This window comes from Peromyscus leucopus, chromosome 3 (genome assembly GCF_004664715.2).
Source record: "Peromyscus leucopus breed LL Stock chromosome 3, UCI_PerLeu_2.1, whole genome shotgun sequence".
In the NCBI taxonomy this organism is placed as follows: Eukaryota; Metazoa; Chordata; class Mammalia; order Rodentia; family Cricetidae; genus Peromyscus; species Peromyscus leucopus.
In genome coordinates this window covers 125,238,267-125,259,034 of record NC_051065.1, presented here as the reverse complement: position 1 = coordinate 125,259,034, position 20,768 = coordinate 125,238,267, and the positions used below count along the sequence as shown (strand labels likewise).

Below are 20,768 nucleotides of genomic sequence, written 5' to 3'. Positions count from 1 at the left end.
ACAGACAAAACAGAGTTCAAGGCCAGTTTGAGCGACATGAGTCACTGTCTCAAAGCATTGAACAAACAAAAATTCTAGGTGCTTTTGCTTTTTTCTACAGTTCAGCTACTTCCAACTAGGAGACTTGTGAATTTTTATCACCAGGTCTAGGAGGATGAGAATAACCCAGGTGAGAGGCATGCCATCAATGTAGTGGCAATTTCCCATCAATCAATATTTTCTAGTTTTGATCATTTTTTAATGATCAAATGATTGAATTTAATAATCTTGTCCAGTTTTATATTTTTTTCTGATTGAAGAAGGAACCATCAAATTTAAGTGGTTATGGAGTCTCAATCATACCTTATACATTTATAAGTATATTATTTATTATGACATTATATCAAATAAATTCCTTCAAATATTAGCTAACCATACCAGGAGGAAATTTTTACTGTTACAAAGTATCTAGACATAATGAAAGAAATTATACAGAGCTGGAGAAATGGCTCAGTGGCTAAGAACAACTGCTGTTCTGCCAGAGGACTAGAGTTTGGTTCCCAGCACCCAGTCAGCCAGCTCACAAACACCTCTATCTCCAACTCCAGGGGATCTGACACCTTTTTCTGGTCGACACAGGCATCTATACACACATGGTATACCTACATAGAGACACATACATATATGCATAAGTAAAAATAAATCTTTTAAATAAAGACATGATAAAATTAAGATGGGCATGTTCTATTAGCTCTGCTAAACACTTTTAAATACTTATTACCTATTATTACCTATTTGCAAAACTTAATTTGCAAAGTTTTGTGAGTAACATGTGATTTTGACCCAGACCCCCATTACGAAAAGAAGCAGTAGTGACCGAGATGGTCTGTTTTCAATATGAGAATCCATTTGCTCTTAGAGATTACCTTGAAGGCTGCCATGCAGTGTAGGCTCAGCAAGGCCATCGCCACTGCCAGCAGGACAGTAGCGAGGTTCCTCACATCCCATACGGTCTCCACCAGAGGAATACTTCCCACTTGCCAGTCGTAGCACAGGGTGATGGGTGCCAGCAGAAGCCATGCATTGAAGGCCAGGAGGTAGGAATAGGTAAGGAACCTATGAAGAGAACAGTTGTGAAATACAACTTCCCACATTTTGCAAACACTTGTTTGCCACAGTTCTAGGAAATAGCATGTCTGTTCTGTCATTATTTGTGGTAGAGGAAGACAGGGAAAGACATCAAACTGTCTATGAAACTGATTATCTGGGAACTTGTCTCACAGCTTCTAGCCACTGTGTTGGGTGCTGACTTCAACAGAAAGCAAACAAGACACAGTTCCCATGGAAGATATTTAAACTTATCACACAAGTAAATACACAAAACATGGGATAAATGCAATAGGAAACCCTGATGAACGTAAATGGCAAACACAGTCTTGCTTTGTAGGAAACCCTGTCTCAAACAAGATCATCTCATCTTGTTATTGTCTAGAATATAACAATATATTTGAAAATATCTCATCATCTTGATAGTAGACTGATTGACATTAGACTATTTCAGTAAAGTATTTGTGGTAGAGATATTAAATCTCTTATTCACAGTTGGTAGGGTAGGGAATAGTGGCAGGGAGAAAGTGGGAGGTTCTTACCCCCACTTCCTGCCTAGGACAAGGCTCTACGGTGAAGTAGATGGCATTCTACTTGAACATCATCTTTGGGGTTAGAGGAAAGTGAGTTTACCCAAATTCACAGCCTACACAGTCATTAAGCAGCACCCAAGGTTCTTGAGAACTTCAGGGCTCTCAGCACAGATACATTCAAACCTCCACAAAGCCACACCCAGAGACATCTGACCACCCCAATCTCCATTAAAATGCTTGCCTGAGTAACTGCATAGCAGAGAATTTGTTCTTTGTTCTAGTCAACACCCAAGGGGCCTCTCTAAGCATCCCTCATAGACTCTGTATAAAAGGGGCTTAGGATTTTGACTGTGTAGACCTTAAATACTGGAGTGAAGGAGACAGCTTAGCAGGCAGAATTCTTGACACACAAGCATGAAGACCCGAATTTGATCCCCAGAATCCACTTAAAAAAGTCAGGCATAGTTAATACCAGTGCTGGTGTGGTGGAAACAGGGCAATCACCAGAGCTCTATGGACAGCCAGCAAAACCTAATGAGTTCTAGGCCAGTGAGAGACCCCATCTCTTTTTTTTTTTTTTTTTTTTTTTTGGTTTTTCGAGACAGGGTTTCTCTGTGTAGCTTTGTGCCTTTCCTGGAACTCACTTTGGAGACCAGGCTGGCCTCGAACTCACAGAGATCCGCCTGCTTCTGCCTCCCGAGTGCTGGGATTAAAGGCGTGCGCCACCACCACCTGGCTGAGAAACCCCATCTCAATGGAGGTAGACAATGTTTCTAAGATAGAAGGTGACCTCTGGTCTCCAAACACACATTTATTCCTATACCCACAGGCATATACACATGTATACATGCCTGTATTAAACAAACAAACAAACCCAGAATTATCATTCTCTAGGACCTAAGAGCCATGCTTGAAACTCCAACCAATGAGGAAGGCCAAGGCATCTGTCTCCAGTGCAGTGGGGGACAGGCTTCTCAGCTAGTAACTGCAAGCAAGCAGATAAAGATGACACCTTCATACAAATCAGAATGGACTCAAATCTTCCCCCTATTGTCAACAGTTACTAAACAAAACCTGTTCTTACCACTGTAAGTGATGGACAACCGAGTTTGCTTATGACACCCATATGCAATTAAATAGAAACAGGTAACACCTTTTCTCAAAGGACTATAAATACAATAATGCAAATGATATACCCTGAAAGAACAGGGAAAAGTAAGAGGAATGTCATAAGAGTACAGGGCCCAAAGAGAAGCCCTCCCCACAGAAGGGATTCTTAGAGTAACACAGAGGTTAAAGCAGAGTTTCTATGTTACCTTCTGTGAACTTGACAGGATTTAGACTCCCTGGGGAGTCATGCTTGTGGATGTGTGTGAAGGACATTTCTACAGGAATTTAAATGAGGTAGTAAGATACATCTTGAATTTGGGATGCCTCATTCTATGGGCTTGAGTTCCAGACTGAGTAAGAGGGAAAAATCACACTGAGCACCAGCATGCATCTCTCTCTGCTTCCGGATGATGACTGCAGGATTACCAGCTGCCTAACAATCCTGCCACCACATCCTTCCAACCATGATGGACTATTCCCTCAAAGTGTGAACCAAAACAAACCCTTCCTCCTTTCATTCCTCAAGTTTTTCTTGTCGAGTACTTCCCTCACAGCAACAGAAAAAGCAGCTAACACAAGTTCCATGACTGTGTTACTTTAGTGTGAAACCCATCAACCCGGCTACTCCAGACCTCAGAGAATCCAAATTGCTTCTTCCATCACCTCTTCCACCACTTCTTTTGCAGTGAGAAATCACCCATGCCAACGAGGAAAACTACTCTCAACTCTCACACAGAAACAGGTGGGAGTGGGACGCCTCAACAGTATTTCCCCCCACTTCCCTCCCTTGCAATTCTGAATGAAATGCTAATGAACAAATAGCAAGGACTGAATCCACTTAAGTCTTGGGCTTATGTGCTGTTACCTGAGAATGCTATCTCACAGCAAACCAGCAGCATTACTGTGTACTGCTTTCTCTGCATGGGTGCACGATGCCTCTCCCTCCAGTTCAGTGGAAAGTCTCTGCATGGCTTGACTGGTGGATACTGAACCACACATTTCACAGACAAAGCAGTTGTCATTCACACCCTCCTCTTAAAAATTGCTTAAAACATTTTCCGCTTGAAATAAATATATACAGAATAGCCATCAACAACGGCTAAACATATTAGGTTAGTGGCACTATATGATGGAGGGATCAGGTAAGTGCCTACAGCCTCAGCACTCAAGAGGTTGAGGCAGAAAGATAGCTCTGAGTCAGAGGCCATGCTAGGATATCTACTGAGTGAGACCCTGTCTCAAATAACAATAAAACAAATCAAGTACATAGAGCTCACTAATTCATTTTAATGTCTTAAAGAGAGAGAGAAAGCTTATACAGACCCATGATGAAATAATCTTGTAAAAAAAAAAAAAAAAAAACACGACAGAGACAAAATCTTGAATTTGAACCAGTTCTAAAGCCAACTACTAATACAGAAAACATACAAGAACCATCAGAACACATTACATGACATGTTGGGGACAGAATGCCCAGGATGTGGGAGAAATCACTGCACCAATGAGCTAGTTTCTTAAACAAGCATACGGTAATGGGAAGCACACATAAATTAAGAATGGCCTACAAGACCTCCCAGAGGACAGACTCTATTTACGTACTATGATGGCTGATTGCCAATTTGACAGGATCTAAAATCACCTAAGAGAGAGGCCTCCAGGTATATATGTGAGGAATTATTTAAATTAGGTTAGCCCCTTGGTGTACCTTATGAGTTTACCTGATAAGGTGAACTGAAGTGGGAAGACCCAATCTAATAGTGAGTATCAGCATTCCCTCGGCCTCAGACTTGGACTAAATATGAAGGAGAATTGAAGCTGAGCAGTCACAGCTCTCCACTTCCTGGTCCCAGTTTGATCAGCTGCCCCAAGCTCCAGTCACTGTTGCTTCCTCACCATAAGGAACTGTACGCTGGAACTCGGAGCGGAAACAAACTTTCTCCCTTAAGTGGCTTTTGTAAGGGAATTTTAACACAGCACTAGGAAACATAACTGAAAAAGAGGCTAGTTCAAGGAAACCACTACTAAACTAAGCTTTTATCATATAATTGGGAAAAACTATAATATTAATGGATAATAGTGCTGGATACAGAGACTCACCACTAGGTTTTAAAGAGTGATAATGTTCTATGATGGGAAAACACCATGAGAAATAAATTAGTTGAGTGTATCAAAGTCATGGTTTAGGGTTTGCTTCAATATAACTGACCAGGCACAGAAGAGAAGACAGAGTGGCTGCTAATGGACCAGCCGGCTGAGGACTGTGAGTGCTCCAAGTGACCACTATGTGGGCATTGGCATGCCACCTTCTCCATTTGGTGTGTATCTGATATCTTTCATGATAAAAACCTTAAATAGAGGGTAGGTGAAAGAACTGCTCAAACATCTTATTTCTAGCTCCGTTTGGCACATAGGATATTTGCTAACTATGGAGGCTTCTTATTTGAAGTCCATATGTTTGCTTTGCCCTGCAAGTTCCCTCCACTTGCTTGTTTTCTAGGATTGCAATGTTGTACCAACTAAAAGAAAATTAAGATTCATGTTTTTTTAAGTTATAATCTTAATGAGAACAGAGTAAATCACAGATGAGAAGCAGTCACTGATTTCCAATTTGTATGGATTCTGATCATGTAGCTAGCAAACTCTTTAAGTACTTTCTGAGATACGGACATAGCAGTGGAAAAATGTTTTGCAAATATAAGCAACAAAGAAGCCATTTGGAATCACTCCAAAAGCTAATTATCTTTTAGGGAGGGCTATTTGAGCTAACTGTGATCAACAATTACAGACTTTCTTTTTAACTCCTTCTCTGTGAATTACATTCAAACTGCTAAAAATTCAGAAATGAAATAGCCTGTGCAATATTCCTGCCCTGCTGGGTTCTCATTTTTTTTTAAAGCAAGAACAAAAACAAAATGAATTATTTACCAAGTTTCTACTAACTATAAATCCCATTAATGGGGGAAACCACAAAAATGTCTTGCCAACTCAGAGAACTGGAAATTCAATGTAAACAATTTAAAGATTCATTTTTATTGAGAACCCAGCAATGATTGAAGGAGGGTTTCATAGTCAGAAGTGAGCAGCTCATGCTTATAATCCCAGAATTTGGGAAGCTGAGGCAGGAGGATCACTGTGACTTTAAGACCAGCCTGCACGACTGTCATGGTTAACCTTAACTGCCAATTTGATACAGTCTAGAGTCATCTGAAAAGGAGAAGCCTCAGCTGAGGAACTGTCTAGATCAGGACGGTCTGTGAACGTTAACTATGAGGGATTATCTTGACTCCTGGTTGATAGAACAGGACCCAGTCAACTGTGAGCACCAGGCCAGCCAGGGCTAGAGTGAGAGGCCCTGTCAAAAACACATAATGACAAAAAGATATTACAGAAATGCACAGGAAGGATAAGCTTCTTGGGGAAGAGCACCCACCAAACCGCCCCTACTGAAACTGTGTATAGCTCTGGAACCAAACTCTTCATTTTTGTGAGGAAAAAAAATTAAAGTGACTTAAAGGCAGAAATACACGTGGCTTGTGCCTTTGCCTTTGAGTGAAGAAAGAGAATGGACCCACCACACTCCTTGCCGAGACAGATGCCTGTGACTGGGACATAGGAACAAAACCATACTACAAGCAGTAGCTCTTGCTCGTTTTACATAATGCCCATCGCTGCTGGCAGCCTCCTCTTCTTCACCTATGGACCTTCACCCATTCTCCCGGTTAAACATCCTCCCTCCAACCAAGGCACTGAATCTCCAGTAAGTGGATTTCTGGGTTGGCTTTGTCTTGACTGTTAAGGATAGTACTGCTATGAACTCTGTTGAAATTAGATGCTATTATCACCTAACCACTGGACATTTGACCCTGTGGGAACCACTGGATTTGGGGTTTAGAGTTGTAGGTTTTGGTGATCTTTTCTGTCCCTCTGCGGCAGCTGCTCACTGTCACCCTTTCAGCTCCTAATAGCTCCATTCTTGCTTCAGTAGACTGCCTCAGGTCCCTAGGCCCCAGGAATGACAAGGCTATGCAGACACAACCTGCTTAATATCATCTCTAGAACCTTTTCCAGAACATCCTAAGAAAGCCTCTTCCTATATGGCCTTTCTCAATCCACAGGAAATCTTCTCTCAAAGATTCAGTAAATAGTAACTCATTTTCTGTGTGTATCTTAGGTGCTGAAGATGATAAGCTCTGGCCCTGACTCTCACCAGGGTCTTTATACTGCATTGGTGGTAAGAAGACAGTCATGGATTATACGGTTGAATGGCGGTATTTTAATACCAAATTTCAATAAGAGGGGTGTATGTGTCTGAGCCAGGGGACAACTGGGCCCTAGACTCAATAACGTATACTGTGGGTTAACAAATGGATGAGGGTCTGTGAGGATCCTACCAGACTGAAGGGTTCTGCTCTCATGGCTCATGCAACTAAGAATATTTATTAACAGTAAAATACCAGGGAAGAGTTTGTTTCTAAAAAAAGTTAGACCGCAAACTGAATAAAACAATTCTTTTAACTGTGTCATCCATCATCATTTTTAAAAGCAAACACCATCATGGGCCCTCTCAGGCATATCTGGTAGGTATTCGTATCTGATAGGTATTTCTGCAAGGCACGTTGGAAACATTGTACTTCCAGCCCTCTAGCAATTGGGTGGGGCAAATAACAACTGGGCAGAGGTGATGGCTTCTGAAAGCTGAAACAGGAGTGTGGTGATATTTTGTTCATGCTCTAACAAATAAAGCTTGCCTGGAGATCAGAGTTTGGAGCTAGCTACTAGTTAACCATAGAGGCCAGGCAGTGGTGGCCCACACCTTTAATCCCAGCACTTGGGATCTCATGCCTTTGATCCTAGAACTTGGGAGGCATACACCTTTAATCCCAGCACTTGGGAGGAGGAAGCAGGAAGTGATATGGCTGGGCAGAGAAAGGAATATAAGGCAGGAGGAGACAGGAGATAGTCTCCTTTCAGGCTGATGAGTTGGCGATTTAAGAAGTGGCTGTGGTTTGCTCCGTTGTATCTCTGATCTTTCAGCATTTACCCCTATATCTGACTCAGGGTTTTTATTACTAAGACCAAATAGAATTCGTGCTACACAGGAGCAGTGTGGTACACTAATGCTGTTATAGAATCACCAGCTATTGGGGGGTGGCAGGTATCATGAACATGTTGTAGTAAAAGATAGAAATAATGATGACTGTATTGATATTCTATCCATGACAAATTTCAAAACAGTACAGCATTGGGCAGGAACAAGGAGAGGGAGGGAGGGAGAGGGAGAGGGAGAGAGAGAGAGGGAGGGAGGGAGGGAGGGAGAGGATGTGGGTGGTTATCAACAACACAAAACTGAGCACTGAAACTGGGTAATATCCTATTACAAGGGAGCTTATCATTTTATTTCTACTCATTTTTGTGATATGAATTTGAGAGCCTTAATGTGAGAGGTGTGAGCTCCACCAGCTTCCTCTTCCTCTGCCACACTGACTTAGCTGTTCCAATTGGTACAACTATGAAATGAAACCTAGAGCCACTGCTGGGAAGGGAGCAGGATCCATAGCCTCCCCATGGTGAGCAAAATCACACCATTCTTGGGAAACCTCAGGATTTCAGGTTTGCTCTCAAGTCAGCACAGCCTAGTCTCACCTTGGTGAAATGCAGATGGATTCAGAGATAATTTGATTGCCTATATGTATATCTCAAGGCTGTATATAATAAACTATCTAGAATGTGTTAGGAAGAGGGAGATATAAGCAAAGAACTGAGGCACCAGTCAGTAAATAGATAAGTAAATAAAAAAGCCAATGGAATGGCCAGGGCTTGGGGGCCTTTAATCCCAACACTCAGGAGGTTGAAACAGCTTGATCTCTGTAAGATGCAGGCCAATGAAAGATACAGCGTGAGATCCTGTACACACACACACACACACACACACACACACACCAAAAGAAGAAAAAGAAGAAGAAGAAAAGAAGAAGAAGAAAAGAAGAAGAAGAAAAGGAAGAGAAAAAACAAAAATAAAAATAAAGCCAATGAAAGTTCCTCAGGGAAAAACTACTGAAAGATTCTGTGTAGGATCACAACCTAAGTTATGTGTGTTGTGCATGTACAATACAGATCTGTTCCTTTGTCTCAAGATTTTGGTATAGTTTAGGAACAAATGTCTTGTATGAATAGTATCTATGAAGATGTTAGCACAAAAGGTTTATACCCTGCTCACATACTCAGCACAGACAGGAAACAGGAATGTCAAGGGTTTTCTTGATCATCTTTTCTTGATGGTAGAAAAATGGTCCATCCAGGGAAGCAGGAGATCTTATCACCAGGAAAAACATCTGCAAATTTCCTTAAGTCTCAAAGAGGAAAACCAAAGATGATACTGCACTTCTACGGTGATGGGCTTTCTGTAGGTTCTCATGTCAGGGTCTCAGCTCTTAAGAAATCCCCATCTTAGAACAAGGCATGATGGTAGATGACTTCAGTCCTAGCACTAGAAGGCAGGGACAGGCAGAGCTCTATGAGTTTGAAGCCAAATTGTCTACATAGCAAGTTCCAGGCCAACCAAGGCTACATAGTGAAACCCTGTCTCAAAAAAACAAAAACAAAAAAATTCCCATCTGTACAGTAAATGGAAATCAGCAAACAGTCCACAATAAAGTGTGACTGAAAGCAACAGGGCACCCCTAAGGATTCAGAAGCCTCCAGAAAGGTCTTACAGAAGACAGAGAGGTCAAAGAATGGAGGAGAGGGTACTGCGGACTGGAAGCACAAACAGACAGGAACACAGAGGAGGCTGGACTTCCGGGGCTGAGGCAGTTAAGGCCAGTAGATGTGTGGGGTTACAGGGGGGTGGGGAGGCGGCAAGAAGAATGTCACGAGTACAGCAGTGGACAGAACCCTGACTCCTTATCCTAAAAACATTAGGAAACCACCGACCTTCTAAATACTAGGAGTACTAGAAATGCCAGCTGGGCACAGCACGGAGCATCACAGCCTGAGTGCTGTGAGAGAGACGCACAGAAGGAAGCTGTATCAGTGACACAGTGGCAGACCACGAGGCCGCAGTGAAGATGGTCTCATTGAAGACTGAGCCATGAACGATCTGAGGAACTGCCTCCACTGAACTGATACGTGAGCATATCTGTGGGTGCATTTTCTTGACTGCTGATTGATGTAGGGGAACCCAGCCCACTGTAGGCAGTAGCTGCCATAGAAAAGTAGGTCTAGGTTATATAAGAAAGTACACTGAGCAAGCCAGGGGAGGCAAGCTGCTAAGCAGCATTTCTCCATGATGTCGGCTTCAAGCTCCTTCCTTGAGTCCCCGCCTTGGTTTCCCTCAATGATGGATTGTAAACTGTAAGACGGAATAAATCATTCCTGCCCAAGTTGCTTTTGGTAAAGGTGTTTTATCACACAGCAGAGAAGCAAATTAGAACATACACAAGGGGAGGAAACCACACTTCTCAGGTGTCCCTCCACTAGGGTTCTAAGATGACAGCTGTAGTACAGAGGCAGCAGTGATAACAGGGACCATAATGAGCCAGGGTCACCCTGGAGACCTCTGTCATGTTCTTATACCTTAGGTAAGTTTCCTTTTCATTTTCGCACGATCATACCATGGTGGCATTTTGTCTCAGATCAGTTAAATAGGGAGAGCTGAATGCATGGGAAACACACCATTTCCAGAGCCACAGGAACTGTTCAAAGACAACATGCAATAAGTAACTACAGCCACTACAATGGAGAGACACTGGTCAGTGTCACTGGACGAGGGAGTAACTTTTATACCTGCTTTAAAAGAGAAAATACTTCTGAGATGGAAGCAAAGATAACTGTGAAAGTCACACAGAGTTCACAAATCTAGTACAGGAAGTGGCTTTGGACTGAATCAGGCCAGGAAGACCGCATCTTCGGAAGCAAGCTCTACTTTCCAGGGTAACTACTGGAGACGAGCTTACCAGGAGGATAAGGCCAAGTGAGGTCACCGGGGTCGTGTCGCCCACAGGCCCATATGTTTGCATCCTTGGTTCCCAGACACTAGTGCTGTTTTGGGAAGTTGTGGAATCACTAAGAGGTGGGTTACTAGGGGTGAGCCTTCGCCACTCATGGCTTGGCCTAGTTTCTGGCCTCTTCCTCCGCTCCCTAGAACAGCCAACTACCACTTGCTCCCAGAGCCATGGATTAAGCTACCCCACCAAGCCTTCCTCTGAAAACATGAGCCGCCGGGCGGGTGGTGGTGGCAGCACAAGCCTTTAATCCCAGCACTCGGGAGGCAGAGGCAGGCAAATCTCTGTGAGTTTGAGGCCCTCCTGAGCTACAGAGTGAGTTCCAGAAAAGGCGAAAAGCTACACAGAGAAACCCTGTGTCGAAAAACAAAAACAAAAACAAAAACAAAAAAAGAAAGAAAGAAAACATGAGCCAAGACAAACCTTTCTTCCTGTAAACTGTTTCTGTCAGGATTTTTGGTCTCAATGTCCAGAAAAGTAACTAATATGGGAGGGACTCTAATTCATTAGGAGTGGTTCCCTGAAAAAATAGGTATCAAGCCAGTAAAATGCTAGCCATGCAAACAGGAAGACCTGTGTCAGATCTCCAGGGCCTGGGTAAAAAGCCTGGGTATGGTGGCACATTCTTGTAATCCCACTGCTGGGGAGACAGAAACAGGTAGACCCTTGGGGGTTGCTTGCCAGTCAGCCTAGTTGTGATGATAAATTGTATACCCCAATATATTGTATACCCTAATAAACTTATCAGGGGATCAGAGGACAGAGTCAGCCACTAAATTAGGCACAGAAGTCAGGCAGTAGTGGCGCACGCCTTTAATCCTATCACTTGGGAGGCAGAGATCTGTCTGGATCTCTGTGAGTTCAAGGCTACACTGGGAACAGAGCCAGGCATGGTAGCACACACCTTTAATCCCAGCACTTGAGATCTCATGCCTTTGCTTGGAAAGCACACATGCCTTTTATCACAGGAAGTGACATGGGTGGTGGAAAACGGTATATAAGAGGCGGGGAGACAGGAACTGGGTAGCAGTTCAGCTGAGACCCTCAGGGGTAAGGACTCAGAGGCTTTCAGTATGAGGATTTGTGGAAACAGGATCGGCTGAGGAGTTGGCAAGGTGAGGTTGGCTGTGGCTTGTTCTGCTTCTCTGATATTTCAGCTTTTACCCCAATATCTGGCTCCCGATTTTCTATTAAAAGACTGTTTAGCAATTTATGTTATACCTAGCCTAGCTTACTTGTCCAATTCAAGTCAGTCGGAGGCCCTACCTCAAAAAAACAAGGTGGACAGCACCCGAAGAAAGACACCGGAAGGCCTCCACATACACGCGCTCCTGCACAGACACGCACGCGCACGCGCACGCGCACATGCGCACACACTCCAGAACTTGCAAAGAATGACGCAGTGAGTAAGCAGCTGTCTGCCACGCAGGAACAGATACCTCACCACACACCAATTCTGACTGCATCTTGATTTGGGACTTCCAGCCTGAAGAACTAAGAGGGGCTTACGTCTGTGGCTCAGGCCACACAGTCTAAGTATATTCTTCTGTCAGACCTGGCAGATGAACGCAGAAGAATTTTTCAGTAAGGCAGACAGACAAAGACAATGACAAATTGACACCAGTAGAGACAGACTTCACAGCTAAATCAGGTGATCAGGAGCTAGCTTAGCAAAAGCAGGAAACAAACCAAGAAAGTTCACTAGAGAAGCATCAGCGTGCCAGCAGCAAAGTGTGTGCTCCCAGATGGTGTGATGGAGGCATGAACAGGTCTCTTCTAATGCTGTCACCTTAGAAGAGTGTGGACACTGTGGTCACCGGTCCCTAGGACCCCAGGACCTATATATCTGAAGTCTGAAACTCAAGAATGGAAACATATTATTTAAGATAAAGAAGAATATTGCCAGGCATGGTGGTACATGCTTGCAATCTCAGTACAAGGGAAACTGAGGCAGGAGGATTGCTATAGGTTTGAATCTAGCCTGGGCCACAGAGCGAGAGCCTGTTTCAAAACTCCGAAAGAAGGAGGAAGAGATAAAGGTAGAGTAACTGAGACATTCTGGTCTATCCCTTTGTGTGGACTGAATTACCTGACTTAGATGGAAAGCGCTGCTGGCAAAGTATATCAGACCTCACTGAAAAATTATCTGTATCTTGTGAGTAATTGGCAAGACCTGGCAAATATTTGACCAAAATCCTAAGTTTGGCAGAGATTCCACCAGAGATTGTCGTCATTAGGCCACCAACCAGAAGAAAAATTACAACCTCACCATTTTGTTGGCAGGGATGGTACAGCTAGGAAGGCCATGATCAGAGATCAAGTACCTCATCCAAACACTAGAACCCTGAACCAGGCCCTGGGGTTTGCTGGTTCATAGGACACAAATGACATACTCAGATGGTGAGTTGAAGCAGCATATTCCCTTTCATGTCTCCTGAGTGTTTGTTCCATCTCTATCCAGACTTAGGTGTTCCTTGAAAGTCTTTAACTCCCTTAGGAGTATTTGTTTCAGCTCTGGTGCAGTCCTCATCAGTAGACGAGCAGGTAACTGACCCACCTACCAGCCGGGCTGCCACTATCCTCTGGATTCTGGTCCCCCAGTATTCTTCCCACCTCATCATCCTCCTGGAGGCCAGCCCTTCTTCACAACTCCAGCAGACCCCATAGGCCCAAGTACAGTCCACCCCAGACAGAAGACCAGCACCTCCTCCCCTGGAATCCATATTGTGGTCTACAATTTCAGATGAGGACTTCAGCTTTATCAGAGGCCAGGCTGGATCTAGGGACCCAAGGCTCCCAAACCCCAATGGAGACACCCAACTGGACCCGAAGACTTGCCAGTCACTAGAACCCTTGGCCACTTAGGCCAGAAGACCAGAGAGGAAACATAAAATAAAGGAACAAAAAACCCATCCAAAAAAGACAAACACACCAATCAATACTTAGACCAATAACCATCCCAAATCCAGATGTCTAAACACCAGTGTAAGAACGCAATCAATAATACAATGGTAAATATGGCACCACAGAACCTAGTGATCCTATGACAACAAGATCTGAACATTCCAATGCAGCTGAAGCACAAGAAAATGACCTTAAAAATAACATTTAAAAATTTTTTTTATATCATTTATGAAGATGATAGAGGCCCTCAAAAAGGAAATTAAAAAACTCCCTTAAAGAGATGAAGGAAAAGACAAACAAAAAACAGGAAGGAATATTTGCTCCATCTCCCCATTCTGGCGTAGTTCATGGTGTAGGCTACATCTAACTTCGAAGCTGAGAGTGGTTGCCTCAACTCATAGACAGAAAGCTTGGTAGGAGATCACCCCAAAGACAAATAACATCACCCTAAAGCTGAAGGGAAATCACCCCAAAATTAAAGGACATTATCCCAAAGCTGAAGGATAAGTATGGTGGTTCGAATAAGAATGGCCCCCATACACTCATCGATTTGAATGCTTAGTCATCAGGGAGTGGCACTATTAGGAGGTGTGGCCTTGTTGGGATGGTATGTCACTGGAGATGGGCTTTGAGGTTTCAGAAGCTCAAACTAGGCCCAGTGGCTCACTCTCTCTTCCTGCTGTCTGCCTATCCAAATGTAGAACTCTTAGCTACATTTCCAGCACCATGTCTGCCTGCATGCCACCATGCTTCCCACCATGATGACATTGGACTAAACCACTAAACCTGTAAGCAAGCCTCCAGTGAAATGTTTCCTTTATAAGAGTTGCTGTGGTCATGGTGTCTCTTCATGACAATAATAACTCTAACTAAGACAGTGGGCCCACCAAGCAGAAACAGACCTGATGTCCTGCTTTCTCTTAAATGTGGAAAGTAGCTATTGAAGAAGCCATAGACCAGAACTGTTCATCCATGAACTGTCACATCTAAAAATACCCAGACAAAGAGTCTGGAGACTGAATGTCAGTGAGAGAGATCTAAAAAGGACAGGCAACATTACCAGAGAGCTGAATTGGAGATGGCAAGCTCAAGACTGAACAACATTTTGAAAATGTACAATACTAACAACATTACAAAGTTCTTATACTACTTAAGAGGTAAGCTAACGTCAGAGATTTAGGAAACAGTATTTGAGACCATGAACACAAACGTGTCAAAGTAGTGAAAGCAATTTTGACAGAGTCTTTATTATAAAAATATGTCAGTAGTCAGATTGGAAGACTTTTTTTTAATACTAAAATAAAAGGTCTACATGAGAAAAGAGGGGCAGGCTGTATAGTTCAGGAGAGCACTGACTTGCACCAAACTGATCCTCAGCACCAAGAGATAAAATTTACAGATTAAAAATTTAAAAATAAAAAGAGAAAAATCTCACAAAACATAAGAAAAACCATGCAGGCAAAAACAAGTAATGAAGCATATTGATTAAAACATGTACACTAAACTGATGGGGCAAAAACTGCTGTTTGACATAAAACTAAGGTCAAAATTCTGTTATCTCTAAGAAATGCAAATAGGCCCAACTATAAATCAGTTCCTTATCAAGTTTAGTTTAAGATTTATCATAAGTCAAGGTGGTGGTACTTTTCTGTCATCCTAGCATTTAAGAGGTTGAAGTAGGAGGATCTTGAGTTCAAGGTCAACCAATGTTATATAGTGAGACCCTACCTGAAAACAAAAGATTTACCATGTCTTATAACATATTACAAAAATATAAACACCAAAATAGTAAAGGTTACTGCCATAAATTTATTATTAAAATGGTATAGCATTATAATGTATAACATATGATTATGTATGTATATGTACAGTATGACTATGAAAATAGTTGAACATGACATCTTAATGTTTAAAACACTATGGAGAATATGATCTGAAGCTATTAAAATTGACAGATGTGATTGTATCTTAAAACTTTAACAGTACAACACAGCAGATAAGCAGTCAAACATCTCCCCAGAGCACAGGAACACACATCAACATCCCTTCCCAATTCAGCGTCTCTACAGCTTCTGAGGATGCATAAAGCACCATAGCACTATTGCTGCAAATACTGTTCCTGTTTGCTGTTCTGAGACTCCCTGGATTTCAGGTTGTGCTGTCTAATCAATCTCTGCCACATCTCTGTTCTCTGATCTGTAATGCTTGTTTTAAAAGCCACTCAATAGATATGTATATCACAGACAATAAGCATCTAATAAAATACTTGTCGAATAAACAAATGTATGACAGTGAGAATCATAGCCACAATCTTGCCCAGATGGTCACATGGGTTGAAAAGAATTCCAAACATATAAATAGTGCTTCCCTTCCTGTCCTCATACTGGCTAGTTCATGATCATTATTTCCTTGAAATGCGTAGCTGGCCTGTGATTTAATATTATTGACTAGGATCCAATATGTATGAACTCAGTGCAGTGAGACCTGTTCTTTTGTAAAAATGATTTAAGGCAATAAAAATGTCCAACAAAACTACTAAGTACCAAATAAAGTTTACATAATGTACATCCACTGACCTTGTAAGGATGTAAGGTGAAAACGAAGCTGGGTTGTCCTGCTCTGAGAAGAGTGGCATAGTTCCTCCCATTATCCACAGGCGGAAATACAAAATGACAGTCACCTTAGGAACAAGAAGACCTGATGAAATGTCCACCTACATCTCTTCCATTTTTGTTTATGTATTCTGATCCTCTATCAAGAAATGGAGTCAGCTGTCCCCTCCCCTGACAGCTGATAGCTAAGCCTGCCTGTGTAACCCCAGCCCCAAATCATGACATGGGGAACCATTCAGCTGAGCTTCCAAACTAAAGCCTCCTGGACAAGCGGCAGTAGCTGTATCCACACCTCTGCATACTGATACATCCAGGTCACTGTGAAAACACTTTGAAAGGGACTTTAAAACCCCATGTTGTTCACATTATGCCATCAGGTTCCCGTGTACCCTTTCACACACACCTTTGCTAAAAAGCAACATTTACTACCTATAAACCTTCCCTAAGAGATGATGTTGATAGTGAGTTTATTAAGTAATGTGGAGCATGTCTCTGAGTGGAGACTAGGTGAAAATACCCTTACTAGCTATATTCGAAGTATACATTATATACTTACATAACTGATGACCAAAATGGCCCGTTTTAAAAACGGTCTCAGGGTAAGCAGGAAATTCCCATTGCTGCTTCCTGTCAGACACCTGAAACAGGAAAGGAAAGGAAAGATGAACATCTAAGAACGACCATCTACAGCACAATGCTCCTGTCTGTGAAGACGCTGAGTTCTGAGAAGATACCAAGAGCTTTGGAGCCAGAGCATGTGGGTTTCAATGCCCCATTCTGCCACTTGCAGCTTGGGGAGTGGGAACAGGTGTCTTCATTTCTCTGCACATCTATTTTGCTCATTTAAATGGCAATAATACCTACTCTGTGGGAACATTGTTAGGAATAAATGAAATAATAAATAGAACAGCACCTAGAATTGTTAGCTATAAATATTGCCATTTGCCCCTGATTAACCTACACACTGATAACATGAGTTTACATTTACCTGCTTCATACAATTTAGGGGCACAATGTCTTCAAAGTATCTCACAATTGTCTTGTCCCTGAAGAACAAGGATGCCAAGATTATGTGAAGTGAAATAGACTGTGCTTCTGGGGTGGGTCAAAGACAGAGCTCTCACACACACTCACTTGTTTTCTCACTTGCTTACTGTCCTCTGTCCTAGGAAATAAATTAGATTGCAGGAATGTCAACTTCAGAGGTCAGAGGTTAATGGGCACCCTGCATGTGCCACAGTCCCCACTGTTTCAAAGTAGGAGCTGCAGCTTTATGAATGGGACTGGCTGGCTTCTGTGACATAGAAGCAAGAGCTGTGGTTAACAAGCCCCCTGTGAAAACATAAAGGGTCCATCTTATCCTCCATGCAGGCTTGCACACTTTAGTCAAAGCAGAGAAAAGAAGTTGAACTGAATCACATAATCCCTCTGGCATTCCCCTCCTTATTTTCCCTGGCCCTCTTCATTTAGTTCTTTCACTCCATTTAATCTGTTTCTTCCTGCAAAGAATTTCTCTACTGAAGTCTGCATTTGAATGAGGGCTCTTCCCTGGAGAGAAACTTTGGTCCAGACAGTACCTCTTCAGTAAAACCCAAGTGGGCTAGTGTCCTGCCGAGATAGGTCTACCTTGAGTCTGCTTACTGAAGATGTGTGGCCCCTGCCCTGTAGTGTAGCAAGTATTTTGTAACTGCAAGGAAGTGACAGCTTTACTCCAAAAGCAGGTCTCTTTCTCAGGACTTCTTTCTGGCTCAAAAGAATATCTGGAAGTGATGCATGCTCAGAACTGGCTAGCCAAGCGCTTGGTGATTAGAGAAAACGAGCAGGGGTGAGGCCACCAAATAAAGTTTGCTGCTCACAAGTTCTACATAGGCCCACCTTCTAGAGCAGCTCTGAGCCCTTTCTTCCCTTCTGAGACCTCAGCAGAAAGTTTGGCATGAGGCTATGTCAGAGTCACTGCAGCTGCTGTAGAAGGGTGCACAGAGGCTGTCCCTGAACGGGCTTTAGAGAATCTGGATGTTTTACTGAGGTAGTCCTTGGCTTTTGTGTTTGGGCAGCTGAGTCTAAGATTCTCATAGTAGTAGTACAAAAACACACATCCTTCTCTGGTCTCTGCCTCCTTCTGACTATCATTCTCAGGTAAATTAAACCAAGACCAGACCTTGGCACTTCTGATTCTCCAAGGATGCAGGACAACTCTCAGCAGATAGGTAAAGGAGACAGACAGGGGCCAGAAAGGGTGCCAAGGAGGGCAATGGGTAGGAATGTGTCTGAACTTTCCAGGTAGCTGCTCTTGGAGACTTCATTTCTCAAGCTCCCTCTCCAACTTGCTTAACACTGGAAAAATTACATGTGGCTTTCCTTTCTATAGAGCAAGCCACACAGTTAGTGGTTTTTCTTGAAGTTAAACTTAGACGAAGCTGTCATACATCACTTCTGACGGTTTGCTACAATGGCTATTTTAGTAACTGTATTTATAATGCTTCCCCTAGTTCAGTGAGTCTTGGTGAAATTCTATTTCCACAAGAAGTTAGGATAAGGGTACCAGATAATTTACTCTCAAAATATAACATCCTAAGGTCACACAAGTTTGAAATGGTACAGGGATTCTTGGTGGAAAAACAAGATGTCAAGATTTCTGTTTTAAGCTGTGGGCCCACAGTGAATGGCAAAGTGATACATATGGCATGGTGCCATGTCTGGAGAAGCACTAGCCAGGTGGAGAGTATGCCATGGGCTCTGATTCTCTACATTTCCTCCTCCACTCCACCTCAGAGCTGGACAGTGGGACTTCCCCCTTGATTCACTTCTTATGTACTACGGAACAGACCTGAATAATGACCAAGAGTAACACTAGCATTAGTAAAAGTAACAACTAACAGTACATGTCAGGCACATATTTTGATTTAAATATGACAGCTTATCTACCATTTAGAATAAGTCCACAAGACCAAAAAATTAGAAGCGACAATTTTTAAACCTGATTTCTCAGCTGTTCATTTCAATCGTAAGAAAAACATGCTAAAACTACACTTTATTTATCTTTGTGTTTACTTATTTTTTTTTTAGACAGGGTGTCACCAAGTTGTCTGTTGTGCTGGGACTCACTATGAAAGCCAAGAATAAGAACCATGGATTGAGGCTTCTGTCCCTTTGTGTTCTCGACTTACATCAAGACTGCAGGGTCCCAGTTTTCTTCCTTTATCCAAGAGCTAGTTAAGTAGCCTTGGGGGCCCCTAAAAGATTGCAATTGCTGGATGTTTTCATCAATTGATGACATCAGAAATCACTGAAGAAACAGAGAAACCAAATTTCAAGAAAAAAAGGATGTTATGGCATCCATGAAGAAACACTATTTCGAAGAGATAATTAGAACACTCAGTTGCACATGATGATTTATCACCAGCGTAGGAGACTGGTATTGTCAAATGAAGTATTTTAACCACCTTCAACTTCCACCACATAAAAACAAAAGATCAAGATTATCCAAAGTGATTCCCCCAATTTTTGCTCCCCTACACTGCAGGTCTTCTGATAAGTGAAGCAGGCAGATTAGCACACCACTGCATGTCCAGGGTGGCATTTCTTTTTATTTTCAGCTAAAACTTGAAGGTGAAAGCTGAGCATGCTCAGAGGTGCTTCTGTCTGCCATGTTGACTCTGAAGACCTTGAATTTAGCATGCTTCAAAAATGTCTCTATAGTCCTCGATTCTCAGGAATGTGCTCACTTCTGTGTGAATATGTACATATAGGCTCCTGACGAAATCCCCATGTTTCCCATTTAGAGAGAATGTTGCTTTGTAAATGATTCTCTTGCTTCCCTTGCCTGCAGCACACGATGATCTTTTTCCATCTTTTATTTTGTGTCTGTTCTCCATTTGGCTTTGTACTCAATAAGACTCAGACCCATTGTGTTCAGTTATACATCCACTGTCTCAGTTGGTTGTGTTAAATACTCAGTGTTAAAACTGAAACTCATCCTTCAGTTGCTTAGCCCTCATACCCTGTGGAGAGACTTTAGTAGAGACTAAAACAACAGCGACACCAAATCACCCATCCAGGGTCTGTGCGTCACTGACATTTGTTAATGCAGTCACCATGTTGATAGATATTAATACAGGTGATAACTATCCAGGAAGACTCTAGAGTCAGAACTTTCTTCTAGGTCTGTCTGGGTACTTTCTTATAAATTTCATTTTCAGCAAGAACCCTGCTATGTCAATTTTCCAAGACACCCCCCACTGCCCCCGGTGTGCTGGTTAGTTATTATTGTCAGATGACACAAATTAATTACCTTGGAGGAGGGAGCCTCAGTTAGGGAAGTGCCTCCATTAGATTAGCCTACGAGCACATCTGTGGGGTGTTGATTATTGATGTGAGAGGGCACATTCCACAATGGGTAGTGCCATTCCTAGACAGGGAGTCCTGGAAGGCATAAAAAAGGTAGCTGAGAAAGCCATGAAGAACAAGCCAGTAATCAGCATTTCTCCATGGTCTCTGTTTCAGTTCCTGCCTTCAGGTTT

At 42.6% G+C, this 20,768-nt stretch overlaps 1 protein-coding gene across 4 annotated transcripts in view; it reads right to left on the bottom strand.

The window, feature by feature from the left end:
• Positions 1-20,768, bottom strand: part of Tmtc1 (transmembrane O-mannosyltransferase targeting cadherins 1) — a 217,429-nt gene that overhangs the window by 97,032 nt on the left and 99,629 nt on the right. For all 4 annotated transcript variants that reach the window (XM_028892402.2, XM_028892401.2, XM_028892403.2 and 1 more), the window contains 3 exons: positions 16,805-16,886; positions 16,213-16,316; positions 906-1,095 (listed from right to left, as the gene is read on the bottom strand). In XM_028892402.2, coding sequence (XP_028748235.2) covers positions 906-1,095; positions 16,213-16,316; positions 16,805-16,886 — 376 coding nt within the window. The remainder of the gene's footprint in view (positions 1-905; positions 1,096-16,212; positions 16,317-16,804; positions 16,887-20,768) is intronic.